Genomic DNA, 18,270 nt, shown 5'->3' with positions numbered 1-18,270 from the left:
GAAGTGGTGCTGGCTCCTACCCTGGGGTTTTTAAGAGGAGGTTAGATGTACACCTTGCCGGGGTCATTTGACCCCAGTACTCTTTCCTGCCATGGCAGGGGTTGGACTGGATGATCTACTCAGGTCCCTTCCGACACTAGAAACTATAATTCACCAGCACATCTGCACGAGGGATGAGTCCTACAAGTACCCTGAGTGTGGGAACAGGTTCAACTAGAACTCAGCCCTCATTGCCCAACAAGACGTCCACCTGGGGAGAAGCCATATGCCTGCCCTGACTGTGGGAAGAGCTTCAGTCATGGCTCCACACTCACCAAACACCAGCGGATCCAAACCTTGAACAGCACAATATCTCTGCTGTCTTGCAGCAGAAATGCTCTTGACTCCCAGGGCCTAACCCCTATTCTATCCTCCCCACCAAGCTCATTGGGGCCCTCTCTCCACTTTGCATCAGGCCCACTCTGCTCCTGCTCCATAGCCATACCAAGGCAAGATGCAAGGTCCCAAAACATGCAGAGACAAAGCTCCCCTGGGTCATCAGGCCATTCTGCGCCCTGGCAACAATAGGTGGGGGGCAACTCCCCTGAGGTTGCCTCCAGGGCCCTAGCTCTTTCATCCTGCATGGGGGCTGGGAGCACTTTGCAAACTCAGTAGTGGAGCGTGTGGGACCCCCAGCACCAGGGCCGGATGCAGGCATGGGCAAACCGGACAGCTGCTGAGGGTCCAGGCAGAAAGGGGCCTGAAAATGGTAATTTAAAAATGATTATTATCATTATCTCTGGCAAAGGGAGGACCCAATACTAAAAGTTCATCTGGGGCCACCAGGTGTCTAGGCACAGTGCTGCCCAGCTCTGTGGAGCTGCCTACATCGATCAGAAGGGTGCAGGTGTTGCTGCTGCAGACATCTCTCTATGCACCTTCTGCTCTGGCCTGGGTGCCCAAGACTGCCTCTCTGCCTGGCTCCAGTCTACCACACGGAGCTTACCCCATACCTTGTAGAGGGCAGATAGGCACTGCCAGGATGGGCTCTGCACCCCCACACCTAGTGCACACACAGTTTTGTGGGGCTTTAAATACCACTTACGGGGGTTTGGCAGGTGGGATGAGCTCTTCTCTGAGACCGAACCTAGCAACAGGTCTGAGGCTGCTGAAAACCAGGTATGAGAAGCTGGGGAGTCCCTTAAGTACCTGAGTTAGCTGCTGTGTGAAGCTCTCCCCAACTGCGGGATCAGCCACCTAGAGCCCCCAGATCCGGTGTTATGCTGCTTCCTCAGCACACGCTCCCTTAGACAGGATGTTCAGGGACTTACCACAGTGCTGCACCTCCCATACCCCCAGCTTCCCACACTGCACACTGTCTTCTCACTGTTTTGCTTAGGCTGGTTCCTTCCCTTGGGACCCTGATGCTGCTGTCTCAGGGATGGACAAGTATCTCCTGAGCCTGGTTCTGCCTGCATCACCAGTGCTCACACATTCACATGAGCTTTCTCTCCATCTTGCCTGGGATTCATCTTAGCCAGCTGTATAGCCAGAGCCCTCTGGCTTTCACAATCTTCTTTATCCAGGAAAGGGCACAGCAGAGAATCAGGGGGCTGAGGCTGGGGCTGGGGCTAGTCACTGTGGCTGCCTCCATAATTTACCTTCTTGGTGAAGACAAGATAAGTTTGGCTTCAGACAGCTCAGCTTTCCTTCTGTCTTTGTATTTTCCATTAATAAGTCAACTTCACTTTAAGCAGAACACCTACAGGTTCATCTTTGGCCATTAGATGGCTGTGGAGCAGTAAAGAAAGCATGGCTACAGACAGCACATCTTGCATATGCAACCAGGAAATGCACTACAACTCAAGCAGTGTTTCTGGTACTAAATAGTTTCCTCTAGCAGCAAGGGTTGGAACACAGACCTGTCTCTCTTCCCAGGAGAGAATCCTATTCTTGGGCTACTGAATAAGTCTCCGTTGTGCTTGTTCAACCTCTCCCTGATGAATCTTGAATTCTTGGCTGCCCAGTGGCTTCCTCGATCACGGGGGAAAAGAGAGGCAGAACCCTCAGAATGCAATGGGTGCCAGTGCCCAAATGATAACAGTGCTGGTTAGAGGAAATAAGCTTACACTTTTCCAAACACATCAGTGACTGGTCTTAGGATCTGTGCTTGCCTATGCTACTATACATGTGTAGCTTCCCATGCCTTTCTCCCGAGCGTCGCACATTTGGGTTCTTTAAGAACCTCACTGCGGCTCCTTGAGCTGTATGGCCAGGCTGTTGGGAGTGGCCGTGGGTCAGATCCTCAGGGGTCTCGTCTGCCACGTCTTTGATGATAAGAAGTTTCCAACTGGGAGACAATGTCTGGTCCTGCCCCTCTCCCCCAGTCCTTTCCCTTGGCTGCAACTACCTCTTCTTGGGGCTCCACATCCCCTACACCCTGCCTAACGCCAACCATGATGTCGTCTGTGGGGGCCAATGGTCGGGCCTCCCCCTGGCGCTCGGTTCCTTGGGGCTGCGGTTGTTGGCCAGTGGTGACGCTAGTGCTGAGCGCTCTCCGTGGCCCCTCTTTGCTCTTTGGCTTACGCAGAGCCAGGTTGTATCTTGGCCCCTGCCTCCCTCGATACTTCACTGACCACCCTGAATTTGGTACCTGCTGCCAGTTGTTTGGGACAGGGTCCTGTCCTCATCGCATTTGCCCAAGTCCCAGTTGCTGTTGCTACCGGCTCTGGTCTACGCCGGGTCTGTCAGTGACTCCTTGGGCCCAGCGCTCCCCTTAAGCTCCCCTCCCGAGGGAGCCACCAAGCCTCTTCCTCTTCCTCTGGATCCTCTGGCTGCTCTGGGCCAGCCAGGAACGCTCTCTCCGCTTCCCTGGGCTTCCTTCCCACTGCGTCTTTTCTGACAGCTTCAGCTGCCCACCCCCGAGCGGCCTTGCGGACACTTTTATAAAGCCCTTCCCGGCTCCTCCGCAGGTTTTTCCTTTCCTCTTCGGCTGGGGCAGCTCCAGCCGCTGTGGTTTCCCTTTTGTTGCACCTGGCTGTTGGCGTGGTGTCTTGCTGCCTCTTTCCCGACTCTAGTAAGTTTTCCTCACAATGTATTAAACAGTTTAATGCAAAAAAGATTAAGAGAAAACTATGGCAAGGGGCAGGTGCAAGGAAAGGAAGGGACAGAAGTGACAGAGAAGGGACATACTGTATAAAAGAAATTTATTCACTCGTTAAAAGGTTTGACTTACATCTCCAGCTCCTGTTTTCCAGCATTATAAAATCAGCCACATTACCAAGTTTATTGCATATAAATATCAATGTCCCAATACAATTTCTAACACATGAGCATGAAAAAATAAGACGCTCCTCCCAGTAAAGTTTAATTTGAATTAAAGATATAACATGCATTCCCAATAAAACACAAATATTTTAGAATGCAAATGTAATTCAGTTTGGTCTCTACTAAAAGTGGCCAGAACCACAATCTGACTTCCATGAAAAATGCCCAAGGTTATATTCCAAGTGAAGCTATTTCTCTCTTTTGGAAACGTGACTTTTTCAAAATTTTAACTGCAATGTTTTATTGACCAAAGGGCTGCCTTTCAGTGAACTAACATATTTAATAAGGTTGTTGATAATGTTTTACAGAAAAGGATTGAAAAAGGCATAACTCTTTAGTGTGGAAAAATCAGAAAGTCAACAACTTCCCAGGAAGAGTTTCACAGTAAAAAGAAAAAAGAAAGGCTTTTCTGAAATAAAGCAGAAGGCTACCTTTTATTAGTTGATTAAGATTTCTAAAATCAACTAAATGACATGGAGCTGAAATCCTATTTCAACATGAATTCTGCTGGCAGTGGCGAGAATTGATGCTCGGTCTTGTTCAGGCCCCTTTATACCTTTGACTCCATCCAGTCTTTAAAGTGGATGGAGATGTTTCCCTGCAAATCCCCCTATGAAGGGAGCCTCTGCTGCCAGTAGAAGGGTCCTGCACCCAGCACAGGGGACAGTATAGGCATTAAGGCTGGTCTATCTTCTCCATGAGCTGTGGGAAGACCAGTGGTAGTTACAGGAGCCAAAACCCAACCCGAATCGGATCAATATAAATCCAGAAGAATGCTCTAGTCACACAGTGGAGATGTCTATGTATAATGCACAGTAATAAACTTCAGAGCTACAGAAATTCCTGGGTGCACTGTTTTGATGTGTGCCCAGACTGCAGCACATGGAGCCCAGTCAGAAGAGCCCCAGCTGGTAGGGGCCTCCTTCTGTCTGAACTAGGCACCTAGTGGGGCAGTGCTGGCTCCTACCAGAGCTCTGGGTGTGCAGGGAGCTATATGAGCTCATCAGCTCGTTGATGCAGCTCTGGCTGGAGAACCACCACTTTCACAAGACTCCAGAGCTCAGGGGATGAGCCCTGCTGCAGTGTACCTTCTTCTTCCTCCATCCCCCTCCACCCCACTGAATGTACTGAATTCAGCAGCAAGGGGAACAACAAGATGAGCAGCAGCCTCAAAGCAATGATTGCAATGATTATCTGGGGAGCGCAAATTTCTCACTGCACACCGATGGCACATCCAAGCAGCACTGCAGCTGCAACCCTCAGTGTCCTACTCCTGGATCCACTGCTGAGCCCAACTGCTGCTCAGAGCAGGATCATTCCTGTCCTAACTTACAGAAGTACTTGTCTAATCTGTTCCTAAAGCTACACAAACAGCCCTGTCACACAACCACAAGGCATATTGCCCCAAAGCACCCAAAATGCCCTCACCTGCCACAGGTAAAGCAGTGGGATGAGGGTACTGCCAATGTCCAGCTGCTGCAAGCGTTGTTCAAATACACTCAAGAGATCCAAGCCAGTGGGCTTTGCCCACCCCTCCAGAGGAAAGCAAAACTGCACACAGTACATACATCTGACCATGGAGTAAAAGCTTTTCCTGATCCCAAATGTGTGATCAGTCTGACCCTTAACTGAGGGGCACAACCCTCTAACGAAGAACCGAAAGTTTTTAATTACAGTAGGAGCATTGGCACACCCCAATCAAAAAGCCTCATCATGTACCCACTTAATTGCCTTTCTACACGCTGAACTTGTTTATTTCCTTTCACCTCTCCTTATATAACTTGCCTTCCAACTCTTTTATTTTTTCTGTTGCCTGCCTCTGGACTCTCTCTAACTTCTCCAGCTCCTTTTTTAAAACATGGAGCTCAACCCTGCACACAATAATCCAGATGAGGCCTCACCAGTGCTGAGTAGAGGCACTATTACCTCCCACATGTTGTGCCTAATGTTTCTTCCTATTGCTGCATTGTGTGGATGTGACACACTGCAGACCCATATTGTGTGATCCACCACAACTTCTGGATCCTTCTTGATAGCCCTGCTATATGGCCAAATGTCACCCATTTTGTATTTCTGTTTCTGATTATTCTTCCTGAGGCAGTGCCTTGCACTTGTCAGCATTGAACTTCATCCCGTTAGCTCCAGCCCAGCTTTCCAATTTGTCAAGATCCTTCTGAATTGCACTTCTGTCCCCTTGTGCAATTTGTTACAATCCTTCCTAGCTGCAATCCTTCCCAGCTTCATGACATCTGGAAATCTTCTCAGGAAGCTCTCTACTCCCACATTCAAATAGTAATAAGCATATTGAATAGCACCAGGCCCGGGAGAGACCCTGGTGGGACTACACTCAAAACCTCCTGCCATGCTAACATGGAGCCATTTATTATTATCCTTTGTTTGTGGCCGTGGAGCCAGCTGACTAGCGACCTTGTAGTAGCTTTGTCTAACCTACATTTCTACAACTTGGTTATGAGAAGGTCATGTGGGATTTTGCCAAAAGCCTTAGTGAAGTCCAGAAACACTGTATCCACTGTGTTCCCTTCACCCAGCTCCTACTTATTGTCAAAGAAGGGGTTCAGGTTTGTTTGGCAAGATTTGTTCTTCGCAGATTCATGCTGGCTGCTTGGGATCTGTCTTTCCTTCTCCACATGCTTTTTTTCTTTGATTAAAGACAGCCCCTTTTATTATTCATTGAAAAGGACTCCGACTCCACTGCCACCACAGAAGTACAGGATCTGTTCTTCCAATATGCCTGCAGCAAAAGGAGCACCTGCCCTGCAGTCTTGGCGGTGGGTTTTGCTATTCCTCACTAGCAGTTCTGGATGTGAAGGAAAGGGTCCAGAGTGCCCTAGGGAAGAACACGAGGAGCCAGAAAGCAGTCCACCTGGTGAGAGAGGTAGCATTGCTTGTCCTCACTTCAAATAATATTTAACAAAGATGCTGGGTTAAGATACAATAAGCAAGCCATGCACTTACAAAAGTTTATCCTCTCTTTTAAGATATAATGCCTTTGTCAGTCATTTTGGGAGCCTGGAGGGAAGAGTCTCAAATACAACAGGTTGTCTGTTATTCAAAAGCACATTTTCATCCTTTCTCACCTCCAAGTATAACAGTGGATTCCAGCTGGAGACACTTGTTGTTGTGTCAACTTTCTCCTGAAAGAAGTGAAACGCTATCTAATCAAGGAGCCACACAATGGTTTTCTCTACTACAAGCAAATGTGTCCTTCAGGAAGCCTTCCTGTTTCCTCCAATTCATCTACCCATCTAACCTTGCATACTGCTTCTCATTGCTAGTTAAAATCTGCTTCTCTGACGTTCATTGTGCTCCCTGGTACTGAAGAATTTCCTCTGGCAGCCAGGATTGGAACTTCCCAGGAGAGAATTCAACTTCTTTAGCTACTGAATAAGTCTCCATCATGTCTTTTCTCCTTATCTCCAATTAATCTTGAATTCTGGGCTGCCCAGTGGCTTTCTAGGCCATGGCAGAAAAGAGAGGCAGACAATGGGTGCCAGTGTCCCATTGATAGCAATGTCTGTAAGAGGGAATAAGGCTTGAGCTTCTCCAAACACATCAGTGCCTGGTCTCTCCAGGATCCCACACCTCTCCTCTGCTACTGTACACGTGAAACAGAGTAATGCAAATAGATAGAGAGAAAATTATGGGAAGGGACAGGTACAAGGGAAGGAAGGGACAGAAGTGACAGGGAAAAACATACAGTGTATCAAATAATTGTATTAACTCATTAACAGGTTTGACTTACATCTCCAATGTATTCCAGTAGTATAAAGCAATAAAGCGTATAAAATCAGTCATATACTCAAGTTAATTGCATATAAATACCAATGCCCCAGTTCAACAATCATGAAGATATGAGCATGATAATATAGGACACTCCTCACAGTACTTAAGTTTAGTTCAAATTATGGATGTAACAAGCATCCCCAATAAAAACCAAATATTTTAGAGTGCAAGTAGAATGCAGTTTGGTGTCCACTGAAACTGGCCAAACCAAATCCCACTTTTGTGGGCAATGTCCAAGGTCTTCATGTTCCAAATGAAGCTATTTCTCTCTTTTGGAAATGTATCTTTTTCCAAATTTTAACTGAAAAGTTTTATTGACCAAAGGGCAGGCTTTCAGGTTTAATAAAGTTAGTGATAACATTTTACAAAAAAGGCACAATTGTTTGCTGTGGATAAATCAGAAAGTCAAAAACTTCTCAGGAACAGTTTCACAGTTAAAAAAAAAAAAAAAAAAAAAAAGGCTTTGCTTGACTTAAATAAACAAAGTAGTAGACTAATTTGACCAGTTCTAGATTAAAATTTCCAAAGTCATCTCAGTTATTTAGGATCCTAAATCCCATTTCCAACGGAGTTCTGTTTGCATTACAGAATTGATGCTTAATCATGTTTAGGGCCCTTCATACACCTTTGATTGCCCAGTCTTTAAAGCAAATGCAGATGTTTCCCTGAGAATCCCACTGATGAGGAATGGAAAAGTACTGAAAGGGTGTATACATGTCGGGACAGGGTGGGAGATGTTGGTGAAGGCTGAGCGAGAACAACACGGCGGCCTTCAAGATAAGCTTATCAGGAGACAGCTTGAGAAAATGTGCCTGGTTCAGCAAGACACCAGGACGAGTCGCTGTCAGACTGCCAAGAGTATGTTACGGGGCAGGCTGATCTGGATGTGATTTATCAGTATATAGAAGTCTGTGCTTTGCTTTTGTTGAGAATGAGCTGCCCCTTGCTGTTCTCCTGTGGCCACGCGAAATAAAGCACTTCTGTTAGCCAAACAGTGATCCTGTCTGAATTTCCACATCACCACCATGCAAGGAGCCTCTGCTGCTGGTGGAAGGATCCTGGACCCAGCAAAGCAGGCAGTGCAGGCATTAAGGTTGTTCTCTTTCCTCCATGGACAGGTAAGAGCCCAGTGCTAGTTACAGGAGCTCAAGCCCAACCTGAGTCAAATCAACATAAACCCTGAAGAATGCTCTAGTCGCACGTCTATCAGGAGGCGCTACTTCACAGTCAGGGTGGCTAGGATCTGGAACCTACTTCCAAGAGAAGTGGTGCTGGCTCCTATCCTGGGAGTCTTTAAGGCATAAGTCCTAGATGAACACCTTGCTGGGGTCATTTGACCCCAGTAATCTTTCCTGCCATGGCAGGGGGTCGGATTAGATGATCTACTCAGGTCCCTTCTGACCTTAGAAACTATGAAACTAGCAGAGCCTACCACTGTTCCACTTCCAAACGCATCTCTCCTTTTACTATCACAAGTGTTGGCCCAGTGGAAAGGTGTCAGCATTTGTTCCTGCAGTCTGCTCACTGATGGGGAAAGGTACAATGGAAGGTACAAAAATACATGTTACAAAAGTAGGTATTACAAAAATACAGGGGTGGAAATCCCTGCTATTCCAACTTCTGAAATGACTGTGGTGAAGCAAGTAAAATGCAGAGCGCAGGCTTGAATGAGGCAGGTGGTGGGGCTGGTGTGGTGCTGAGGGAAGGTAGCCCTGGAGCTCTGCAATGGGCTGAGAGGAAAACGCAGGATCAAAAAAGTGGTGAACCACTACTCTAGTCTACATCCATCTTCTTGTCCTCCTCTTTTCTCATCTCCTCCACCTCCACATCACTGCTTTCAGGATCATTCTGGTCCCCTGGCTCTGTGGGGGCACTGGCTCCTGTACAACCTGCTGCTCCACGCACACACTGGGCAGCTGCTTCTGTTCGTATCTGAAGGATGATCTGGCCCTTAAAGCAGGAACTGTTGGTTCAAGTCTGAAATCACCCCAGAGAGACCCGCCCCCAGGTGGGTGGGCAGACAGCACAGAGGTTGACGCTGCTCAGCAGGACAGAGTACCCAAGGCGGAGATATCCAACCTGGGGTGCTGTTTATAGCAGGGGTTGTCAACCAGGAAGGCCCTAGCCTAGGGGGTACAGGCAGGAAGGCAGGGACGGGGTGCCACCCCCCAGGATCAGGGCAGGCAGGAAGAGCAGTGGTGCCTTTCTGCAGACAGTATAGGCGCTGTCCGGCCAGCCCTCCCTGCTGGCCACCTCCTTCCCTCCCCCAACCCCCGCCAAACTCTGCTTCCAGCTGCTGGGGGTACCCTTATTAAAAAAAGGTTGAAAATCCCTGGTTTACAGCATAGCTTAGAAGCAGCATTTCAGAGAAGACAGGGCCCTGGGGCCTCTTCTGCCTCTTTTCAGTTTCACCTTACCCATGCAGCTCTCTTGATGCCTATAAGCCATGCTGTGGCAGGCTGGGGGCTTTGTAGCACTCTCAGGCCCTCTCTACATGTTACACGTGTCATGCAATTCCCCAGCTAATTGTGTAATTAATTTAGACTGGTTCAAATATGCAAATGAACTATTGTGACATAAAAAGATCCAACCGGCTATTGTTGGAAAATGTGTAATAATGGTATAGGTCACTGCTATCCAGCTTGAACATGCACATGTAGCAGGTTCTACCCATGCAGCTGAAGGGACTCTCAGCCCAGCAGTGCCCACGAGCTATGGACTCTGAGTTCTGGCAGTGCTCCATGGCTGCTGGCACCCAAAGTCCTGCAGCTGCAGATGCCAGGTCCTGGCAAACTGCTATGGTCTCCAGGCCCCCGGGGTATGTAAAGAGCCCTGTGAGTAGAAGACTGCAGCAGCTGCAGGAGCTTGCTTCTTGTTGGCGCGATGCAGGGGAAGCCTGCACCAGCAATAAGGTGCAATGGGATCTAATGTATGATCTCACAGTCACGCCTCCTGCTACGCAAGCGTGGCATGCACATATGGCATGGCAAGAGGTGTAATTATGTGCATTGCACATTATATCCCATTGTACCTTTACCTGAATATGTAGAGGGGTCCACAGGGAGAATGTGGCACATTTCCCAGCATTGCCAGCCCCATGTTGTCTGCCCATCCCAAACCCTCCCAAGAAAGCCTGTGCCCTGAGCTAGCTGGGGGTCTAGACACTTTATTTCCTTGTGGACATCTGAACTAATGTGGCAGTATTGCCCATCCCAGCATGGCTTTGGCCTGCAAGAAGAGGCCAAAGAGAGTCTGCTCAATGACAGGCAAAACTCTTTGCAAGCCACTAACCAGGTCTAACCTGGCTCTGGCTCTGCCTCAGCTCTTAGGGAAAGTAGTTCCTGCCAACGCTATCCCTGAAGACCAAACCATTCATGACCCTCAGCCCAACAGGCCCTGCATGCGCTGCTGGGTCGAGTGTGCTGTTCCACACCCAAACTTGCTGAATGATTCTCTACTTTAGGTCCAACCCCTCCAGGGGTCATGTACCGGCTCCCTCCTCCGCAGGCCAGAGCTCCGAGCAGTCAGAAGCAGCCCCTCCTCTAGCAAAAGCTCCAGGCAAGCGCTGGGAAGCAGCAGGCTTGGCAAAGATGGAGACAGGGCAGTGCTTAAGTGGACAGTGGTTCCACGCAAGGAGACTGAGAAAAGAGAGAAGAGAAGGAACAAATCAGCATAAAAGAAGAGTGCTCACTGGTACAGGAAAATTTCATCCATGCTAGAAGAGGCAGCAAGAAACCGCCCACGGCTTGCTTTCCACCTTGTTGCCCCTCCCCAAAGGCGTGGGGCAAAGGGGCTCATTCCCTTGTACTTGCTCATTGTGATAAACAGCCTGGAGAATCCTTGCTCTCTGGGAAAAGCTCCTGCCCAACCCTGGCCAGCTGCATCTGGAGCAGGAGGAGGAGGAGAAGAAACTGCCATGACTTTGTGCGCAGCATGTCCCCTGCCCTGCTCCTACTTCCATATCCAACGGCAGAGGAAGGTCATAGCAGGGGCTCTGCCCCATCACTTCGTTGTATTCCTCCAGAGGATTTCAGAGCTGCCCTTACCTCAAGGGTTGTTACCACTGTGATGATCCAGGAAATATAGATACTAGGTTCAGAAGGGATTTCAGTAGATCATTGAGTCTGACCCCTGCCCTGGCCAGGAAAGAGGGCTGGGGTCAGATGACCCCAGTCAGGTGATGGTTCAGTCTCCTCTCAAAGACCCCCAAGGTAGGGGAGAGCACCACCTCTCTTGGAAGCCCATTCCAGATTCTGGCAACCCTTACCGTAAAGAAGTTAGCTTTACTGATCATTTCATCACATTGACAGCTCATGCCCAAAACTGCACACAATAGCCTATAGATGAGGCCTAACCGTGCTGAGTAGAGAGGCACTATCACCTTCCCTGTGGTGCACCAAATCCCCCTATTGCTGTAGACCAAACCTGCATTTGCCTTTTGTGTGACTGTGTCACATGGCAGATTCGTATTGAGTCTCATCCACCACAACTCCTAGATCCTTCTTGGCAGTGCTACTATCTGGTCACGTGTCACCACCCGTTTGGTACTGGTGTTTCTGATCACTCTTCCTGAGGCACAGTGCCTTGCACTTGCCAGCACTGAACTTCATCCTAGCTCTAGCCCAGCTTTCCAATCTATCAAGATCCTTTTGAATTGCACTCCTGCCCTCTAGCGTGTCTGCAATTACACCTGCAGATTTGCTCAGGAGGATCTCTGTTCCAGCATCCGAATAAAAATAAAAATAGGGAATAACACCAGGCCCAGGACAGACAGGTCCCTGTGGGACTCCACTCACAATTTCCTGCCATTCTAACATGCGGCCATTTATTACTACCTTTTGCTTTTGGCTAATGAGACAGCTGACTATCTACCTTAGAGCAACTGTCGTCTAACCTACATTTCTCCAATCTGTTTATGAGACAGTCATGTGGGATTTTGCCAGAAGCCTTAATTCCAGAGACACTGTATCCACTGTATTCCCTTCGTCCAGCTTCCTACTTATTCGCAAAGAAGGGGATCAAATTTGTTTCACTGGATTTTTACTTAGCAGATCCATGCTGGCTGCTTGGGATCCACCTTTCCTTCTACACCTGCTTCTCCGAGATCTCCTATACATGTGCCTTCAGTACCTTCAGATCAAATTAATCAGTACTGGCTAATTTAAATTCATTCAGGTAGATCAATAACGGTTTCTTCCACTATCTGAATACTCAGCTTGTGCCTTTCCTTATTCAAATAGTTGTTATTCCCTTTCTGGCTGCCACTTCGTGTGTCTGTGAGTGTAGACTGAGGCAAAGTCTCACTGAACACCACCTCTTCCTTTCCATCTGGTTGCAATTCAGTCAGACTTAATATAGTACCATGATTAGAAAAGGTTTTCAAAAATTCAACATACAATGATTTCTTTACAGGAGTAACAGTGGACACTTGGGCTAGCACATGTACACACTGAGCTCCCGTGCCCGCTCGCTTAGTCGCAGCCTGTCTCGCTCCCTTCATCTCTCCCATACTCGGAGCCATGATTCGCTCCCATGCACACAACATGATCACTCACCTCGCGGGCAACTGAACATCTCCAGTAGCGGGGAGCGGCTAACTAGGCACACAGGTACTACCCAAGAACAAATACCCTTGACTCTTGATGAGTCCGTGCCCTGCTCAGAGACGCGGTGAGAACCACGTTTCTCTGGGAAGGGTTTCACTGATCTCTTCCTAAAGCTCCACAAATGTCACACGACCGCAAGGCATACTGCCCCAAAAATGCACCCGCCGCCTTGCACAGGTAAGACGGGGGGACGAGGGTAGCGCTAATGTCCGGCGGCTGCAAGGTTGTTCAGACACACTCAAGAGCCCCGGGCAGGTGGGCGATGCCTTCCCCTTGAGAGGAAAGCCAGTCTCTGCAGAGTGCAAACCAGGCTCACTCTGGAGTAAAAGCTCTGCCTCATCCCACATGTCTGCTCAGTCTGGTCCTGACTGGAGGGACAAGCCCCTCTCTCCAAGGACCCACAGATCGGGATCCCAGCAGGACCACTGCCACAACCTGGGCAGAAAACCTGGCCTTGGGGAAACCCCTGCGGGGGAGGGAGCTGCTCTTGGCAACCAGCAAAACCCAGAAACACACACAGCCTCACTCTGCACCAGCACAGCGAACATAACTCCACCTTCACACCCCTCCCTGACAAATGCAAGGTGCTGCACCTGGGGAGGAAGAGCCAGCACCATACCTACAGGCTGGGAGCTCCCTTCTCCTCAGGGCAGAGGCAGAAAAGGATCTTGGAGTCATCACCGATGCCAAGATGAACATGGGCCGGCAGCGTGGGGACGTGGTCAGGAAGGCCAACCGCACCTTGTCATTCTGGCCCCCTGCTCCCTGAGGACACGCGCACAACTGGCTGCTCCACCCACACATGGGGCAATTGCCTCCATTGGCCCCAGGCTGATGGCCATGTTCTGGGCATTAAACCAGGAACTGCTGTACAATCTGAACTCCACCCAGGAAAGCCTGCTACATGCTTGTCTACTTTAGGCGTAACCCAGGGGTGGGCAATTATTTTGGGCAGAGGGCGCTCAAGCCATTGAGGGCCACAAGACAGGCAGCCCAGGGCAGATCAATATTCATTTTCTACATTTTTAGCCAATACAATGGCCTGGATAAGGAACATTTCATCCCTGCTGGAACAGACAGCAAGAAATGCCCCCCATTGCCTGCTTCCCACCTTACTGCCCCTCTGCCAAGGCACGGCAGCCCGGCAAAGGGGCTCATTCTCTTGTACTCACTTGTTGTGAGGAGAAATATGGAGACTCTTTGCTGTCGGGAATCAGCTCGTGCCCCACGCTGGCCAGCTGCCTCTGGAGCAGGAGGAGGAGAGGACAATGCCATGGGTTGGTGCCCAGCATGTCCCCGCCCTGCCGCGACGCCCCCTGCTCGCTGCACACAGGGGCAAGGCCCAGCAGGGCGGCGACTGCCACCCTCCCCGCTCCGCTCCTGGATCCTCTCGCGCGGCCAAGCCCTGCCCAGACAGAGCAGCAGGGCTTCTCTGATCATCTCCGCAACAGCCCCGCCGCACGGCATACTGCCCCCAAACGCCGCCCCCCGCCGCGCACGACAAGCAGGGGGAGGGGAGCGCTGATGTCCGGCGGCCGCAGGGGCTGTGAGGCGCCCGCCACAGCGGAGCCCAGCCGCGCACGCGCACAGCGGCCTGGCCCTGGAGGAACAGCTCCCCCTCGTGCCGAACGTCTGCTCGGTCCGGTCCCGGCTGGAGGAGCAGCAGCCTTCCTCGGCTTCTCGGCGCAAGCTGCCGGGCGCGGGCAAGGAGACGAGGGCAGACATGAGGACGACCCACGCTGCCACGGCCCGGCCTGGGCTCACCGGGCCGGCGGGGCGGGCAGCCCCTCAAACCCGCCCCAAAGCCCCGCGGGCTGACGCCCGGACCCGGCCGAGCACCGCTCCCGCCGCCCCTGCCGGGCCGAGCCGAGCCGGCTTCACCTGCCGGGACACGGGCCCCTGCGGCTGCGGCTCCATGTGCGCGGCGAGGCGGAGCCGGGCCCGCCGGGGGCCCGCACCTGCCCGGAGAGGAGCCTGGTGTGCCCGGGCTGAGAGACCCTGATTTCTCTGTGCTCCTGCCCCTGTACACACAGCCCACGAGTCATGCCGTACCTCGGTGCTTCTTAACATGACACGAGTCATTTCCACACAAACCGCAGTGGAGGGAAATGAGGATTTCTCCTAGAGATATCAGTGTTGCCACTATCCGGAGAATAGGCCAGGAAGACGCTGGTGAACTACATGTCAGGTCATGGTATTGCTCCAAGCCTGGTGAAGGACAACCAGGCTCAACAGGGTTATTGATTGGTCACATCCAGAGGTATACAAAGCCTTTAGACCGCTCTGAGGCAGACTGCATGGACTGCTGAAATAACACCAAGTGGAATGGGCGAGGGTGTAGGGGCTGGTGGAGCCCTCAATACACGGAGGCAGACCTCAAGACCAATGCCATCAAAAGCCGCATGTCCAGGCATTTCTTGTCTCCCTTACCCACAAGCTGTGGCAGGCAAGATCGTGGGCGTGCAAAAGTTTCCATCGAGACGGAGGGGAAAAAAACTGTCTTAGCATAGAAAACTCACTGAGCAAAAAACAGGGCTTCTGAGGGTTGAACCTCCCATTCAACACTCAGACCAGTACCCTGTGGTCCTCATCCATGTGGCAACAAATGACACAGCTGGAAGCAGTCCAGACCACATCATGAAGGACTACAAGGGCCTGGGGACCAAGCTCAAGGAGCTGGAGGAGCAGGTGGTCTCCTCTATTCTCCTGGTAAGTAGATGTGGACAGCGCCTGAGGCCTGCATTGGAGTGGGCAACTGGTGGCTTCAGAGTTGGTGCTAGCAGGCAGGCCTGGGGTTCAGAAGACACTGATGGGAAGACGCAGGTAATACACTGGTGAGAGCAGGATTCGAATCTGTACAGAAAAGAAGCTTGCTCCCATGTACTAAATGGCAGTTTCTTCCATATTTGAGACCTCTGATTTACTCTGAGAGCATAGTACTTAATAAAACCAACATATTAAGAAAACAGCAGCATGTTTAATTACATTTGAAATACAGCATCTTGCCTTAAGATGCACACTCTGTGCATCCTTTGAGTGAAATGTAGGGACTAAATCTGGTGTGGCCTGCCCCATCAATCCCAGGCTATATACAGATGTAACTTTTAACTGCCTTAAAAGGAGAGGGGAAGTTGCATCCTAATAGTCTGTATCTATATCATTTCACGTACCCAGCACTGTTGCAGCTGCCTGTGCTTTCAGTGAATGTTCTCACCTCTCCCTCTCTCTCCCATACCAGCCAGCATTTGAAAATATGTGATAATGTGCCCTTTCCAGCTCCCTCAGTCTATGGTAGCACTGGGTACTTGATGGAGAGATGGACTAGAGAAGGCTACAGGGAGCCAGGGTGGAAAGGGAACAGAAAACTGCCTGGAACTGTTTAGCAACATGGGCCTCAAGGAGTGCAGCACTCTGATCTCCCTTACACTTCCCATCCTTACACTTTTCTTCCAGGCTGGCTGATCTCGTACAGCATGCTTTAAACTAGCTTTGCCGAGGGATGGGGCCACAGGGGGAAATGACAACACTTCCCAGCCAAGACAGGCGATGAGCACAAGAAGTACCCAGGTAAGTGGCAGGGGTCCGGATAGTCCTGGGGTTAGGGGGGTGGTGCATACACCCACAGGAGACTTAAATGCCTCTACAATAATGGGGAATAATAGTATGGGGAACAAGCAGGAGGAACTTGCCCTTCTAGCTAATGCAAACCCGGACATAGTGGGGCTCACTGAAACCTGGTGGGATTCAACGCATGACTAGGCGGTAAACATCAAGGGCTACAGACTGTACAGGTGGGATAGAGCAGGGAGGAAAGGCGGGGGTGTGGTGCTTTATGTCAAAGAGCAATTCACAACCTCAACAAACAGCACTGGGTCAGAGGAGGGGCAGACTGAGGTGCTCTGGGTTAGAATACAAGGGGGTTGGGGGTAAAGGGATTTAACAGTGGGGGTCTACTAGAGAACACCCAAGCAGGGGGAAGAGCTAGACTGGGAATTGTCAGGTCAGCTCACGGAGGCAGTTAAGTCAAGGGACGTGGTCATCATGGGTGACCTAAACCACCTGGACATCTGCTGGGATGAGCAGTCAGCCAGGTCAGACCACTTACATAGGTTCCTAGCTGAGATACAGGACCTTCACCTAACCCAGGAGGTGCACGGTCCCACCAGAGGAAATGCCTTGTTAGACCTGGTCCTGGCCACAGGCGACGACCTGGTGAGGGGACTGCAGGTGCTCGACCACCTGGGTGATAGCAGTCATCACCTGTTGGGATTCACCATCCAGCGCAGGGTGTCAAGGGCCTGCAGCAAGGCAGCAGTGCTGGATTTAAGGAGGGCTGATTTCAATGAGTCAAGGAGATTAGTCAGGGAGGCACTGAGGTCCTGGAGGGTTGCGGAGTTGGGAGTCCAAGACGAGTGGTCATTCCTTAAGGAGATGATCCTCCGAGCCCAAAGGGTGACAGTCCCAACGTGAATCAAAGCAGGCAAGGGTGCTCAAAAGCCTCCATGGCTCACCAAAGGCATTCAGGAACGTCTGAATGCTAAAAAGGAGGCATACACCTGGTGGAAGAGAGGGGCCATCACCAAGGAGGATTATGCCTCCGTTGCTTGAGACTGTAGGAGGGCTGTCAGGAAGGCTAAGGTGGAGACAGAACTAGGACTAGTGACCAGGATCAAAGATAACAAGAAGTCCGTTTTTAAATATATTGGGAGTAAAAAGAAGGCACTGGGTAACATGGAGCTCCTGCAGGACATGCTTGGCAATCTGGTGGTTGCACCAGACGATAAAGCTGACCTCTTTAACAAATTCTTTGCCTTCATTTTTCTGAGCAGGGACCGGGACATCCCCCACATCGGGATTCTGCACAGACTCAGGAGAGGCACCACCTGGCCTAGGGTCAGAGAGGACCTAGTTAGAGAACTCTTGGTGGGGCTGGATGTGTTTAAATCAGCAGGTCCAGATAACCTGACCCCAGATGTCTTTCCTGCTCATGCAGGGGGCTGGACCTGATGATCCTTTGGGGTCCCTTCCAGCCCTATGATTCTATTATCTTTTCCAGACAGGTGCACAATACTCTGATGCTGACTATGATAGGGCAAAAGTTGAAGTCCAGTGTTGTGGCTACAGCTCCCGACATTGATCCAGCAAGGTTAGCTAGCAAGTTGTTTCGGGATTTGACCTTTGCTGCTGTTTTCTTTAAATGTTCCCGGAAAGTCAGGGTGCTATCTAAAGACACCCCCAAGTATATTGGGCAGGAATCATGCTTTAGTCTCTGACCACCCACTTAGAAGTTAAGTTCTTTTTTGGTGCGGGCATTGTGGAGATGGAAAACACTGGATACAGTTTTGGCAAGACTCGGCATGAGCTGCCATGTGGTGCAGTAATCTGTCAGCTTTCATAGTTTCATAGTTTCTAGGGTCGGAAGGGACCTGAGCAGATCATTTAGTCCTACCAACCACCATGGCAGGAAAGAAACGACTCCAGCAAGATGTTCATCTAACCTCCTCTTAAACACCCCCAGGGTAGGAGCCTGCACCACTTCTCTTGGAAGTTGGTT

At 50.4% G+C, this 18,270-nt stretch overlaps 1 protein-coding gene across 1 annotated transcript in view; it reads left to right on the top strand.

Annotated features, from left to right (window-relative positions):
* LOC109317470 (zinc finger protein 271-like) overlaps positions 1–18,270 on the top strand; it is a 42,570-nt gene that overhangs the window by 14,768 nt on the left and 9,532 nt on the right. Inside the window, exon 7 of the mRNA XM_019546180.1 lies at positions 15,286–15,425. Coding sequence (XP_019401725.1) covers positions 15,286–15,425 — 140 coding nt within the window. The remainder of the gene's footprint in view (positions 1–15,285; positions 15,426–18,270) is intronic.

This window comes from Crocodylus porosus, unplaced genomic scaffold, assembly GCF_001723895.1.
Source record: "Crocodylus porosus isolate Cpor-Errol unplaced genomic scaffold, CroPor_comp1, whole genome shotgun sequence".
Classification (NCBI taxonomy): Eukaryota; Metazoa; Chordata; order Crocodylia; family Crocodylidae; genus Crocodylus; species Crocodylus porosus.
This window is presented reverse-complemented; position numbering and strand designations above follow the sequence as displayed.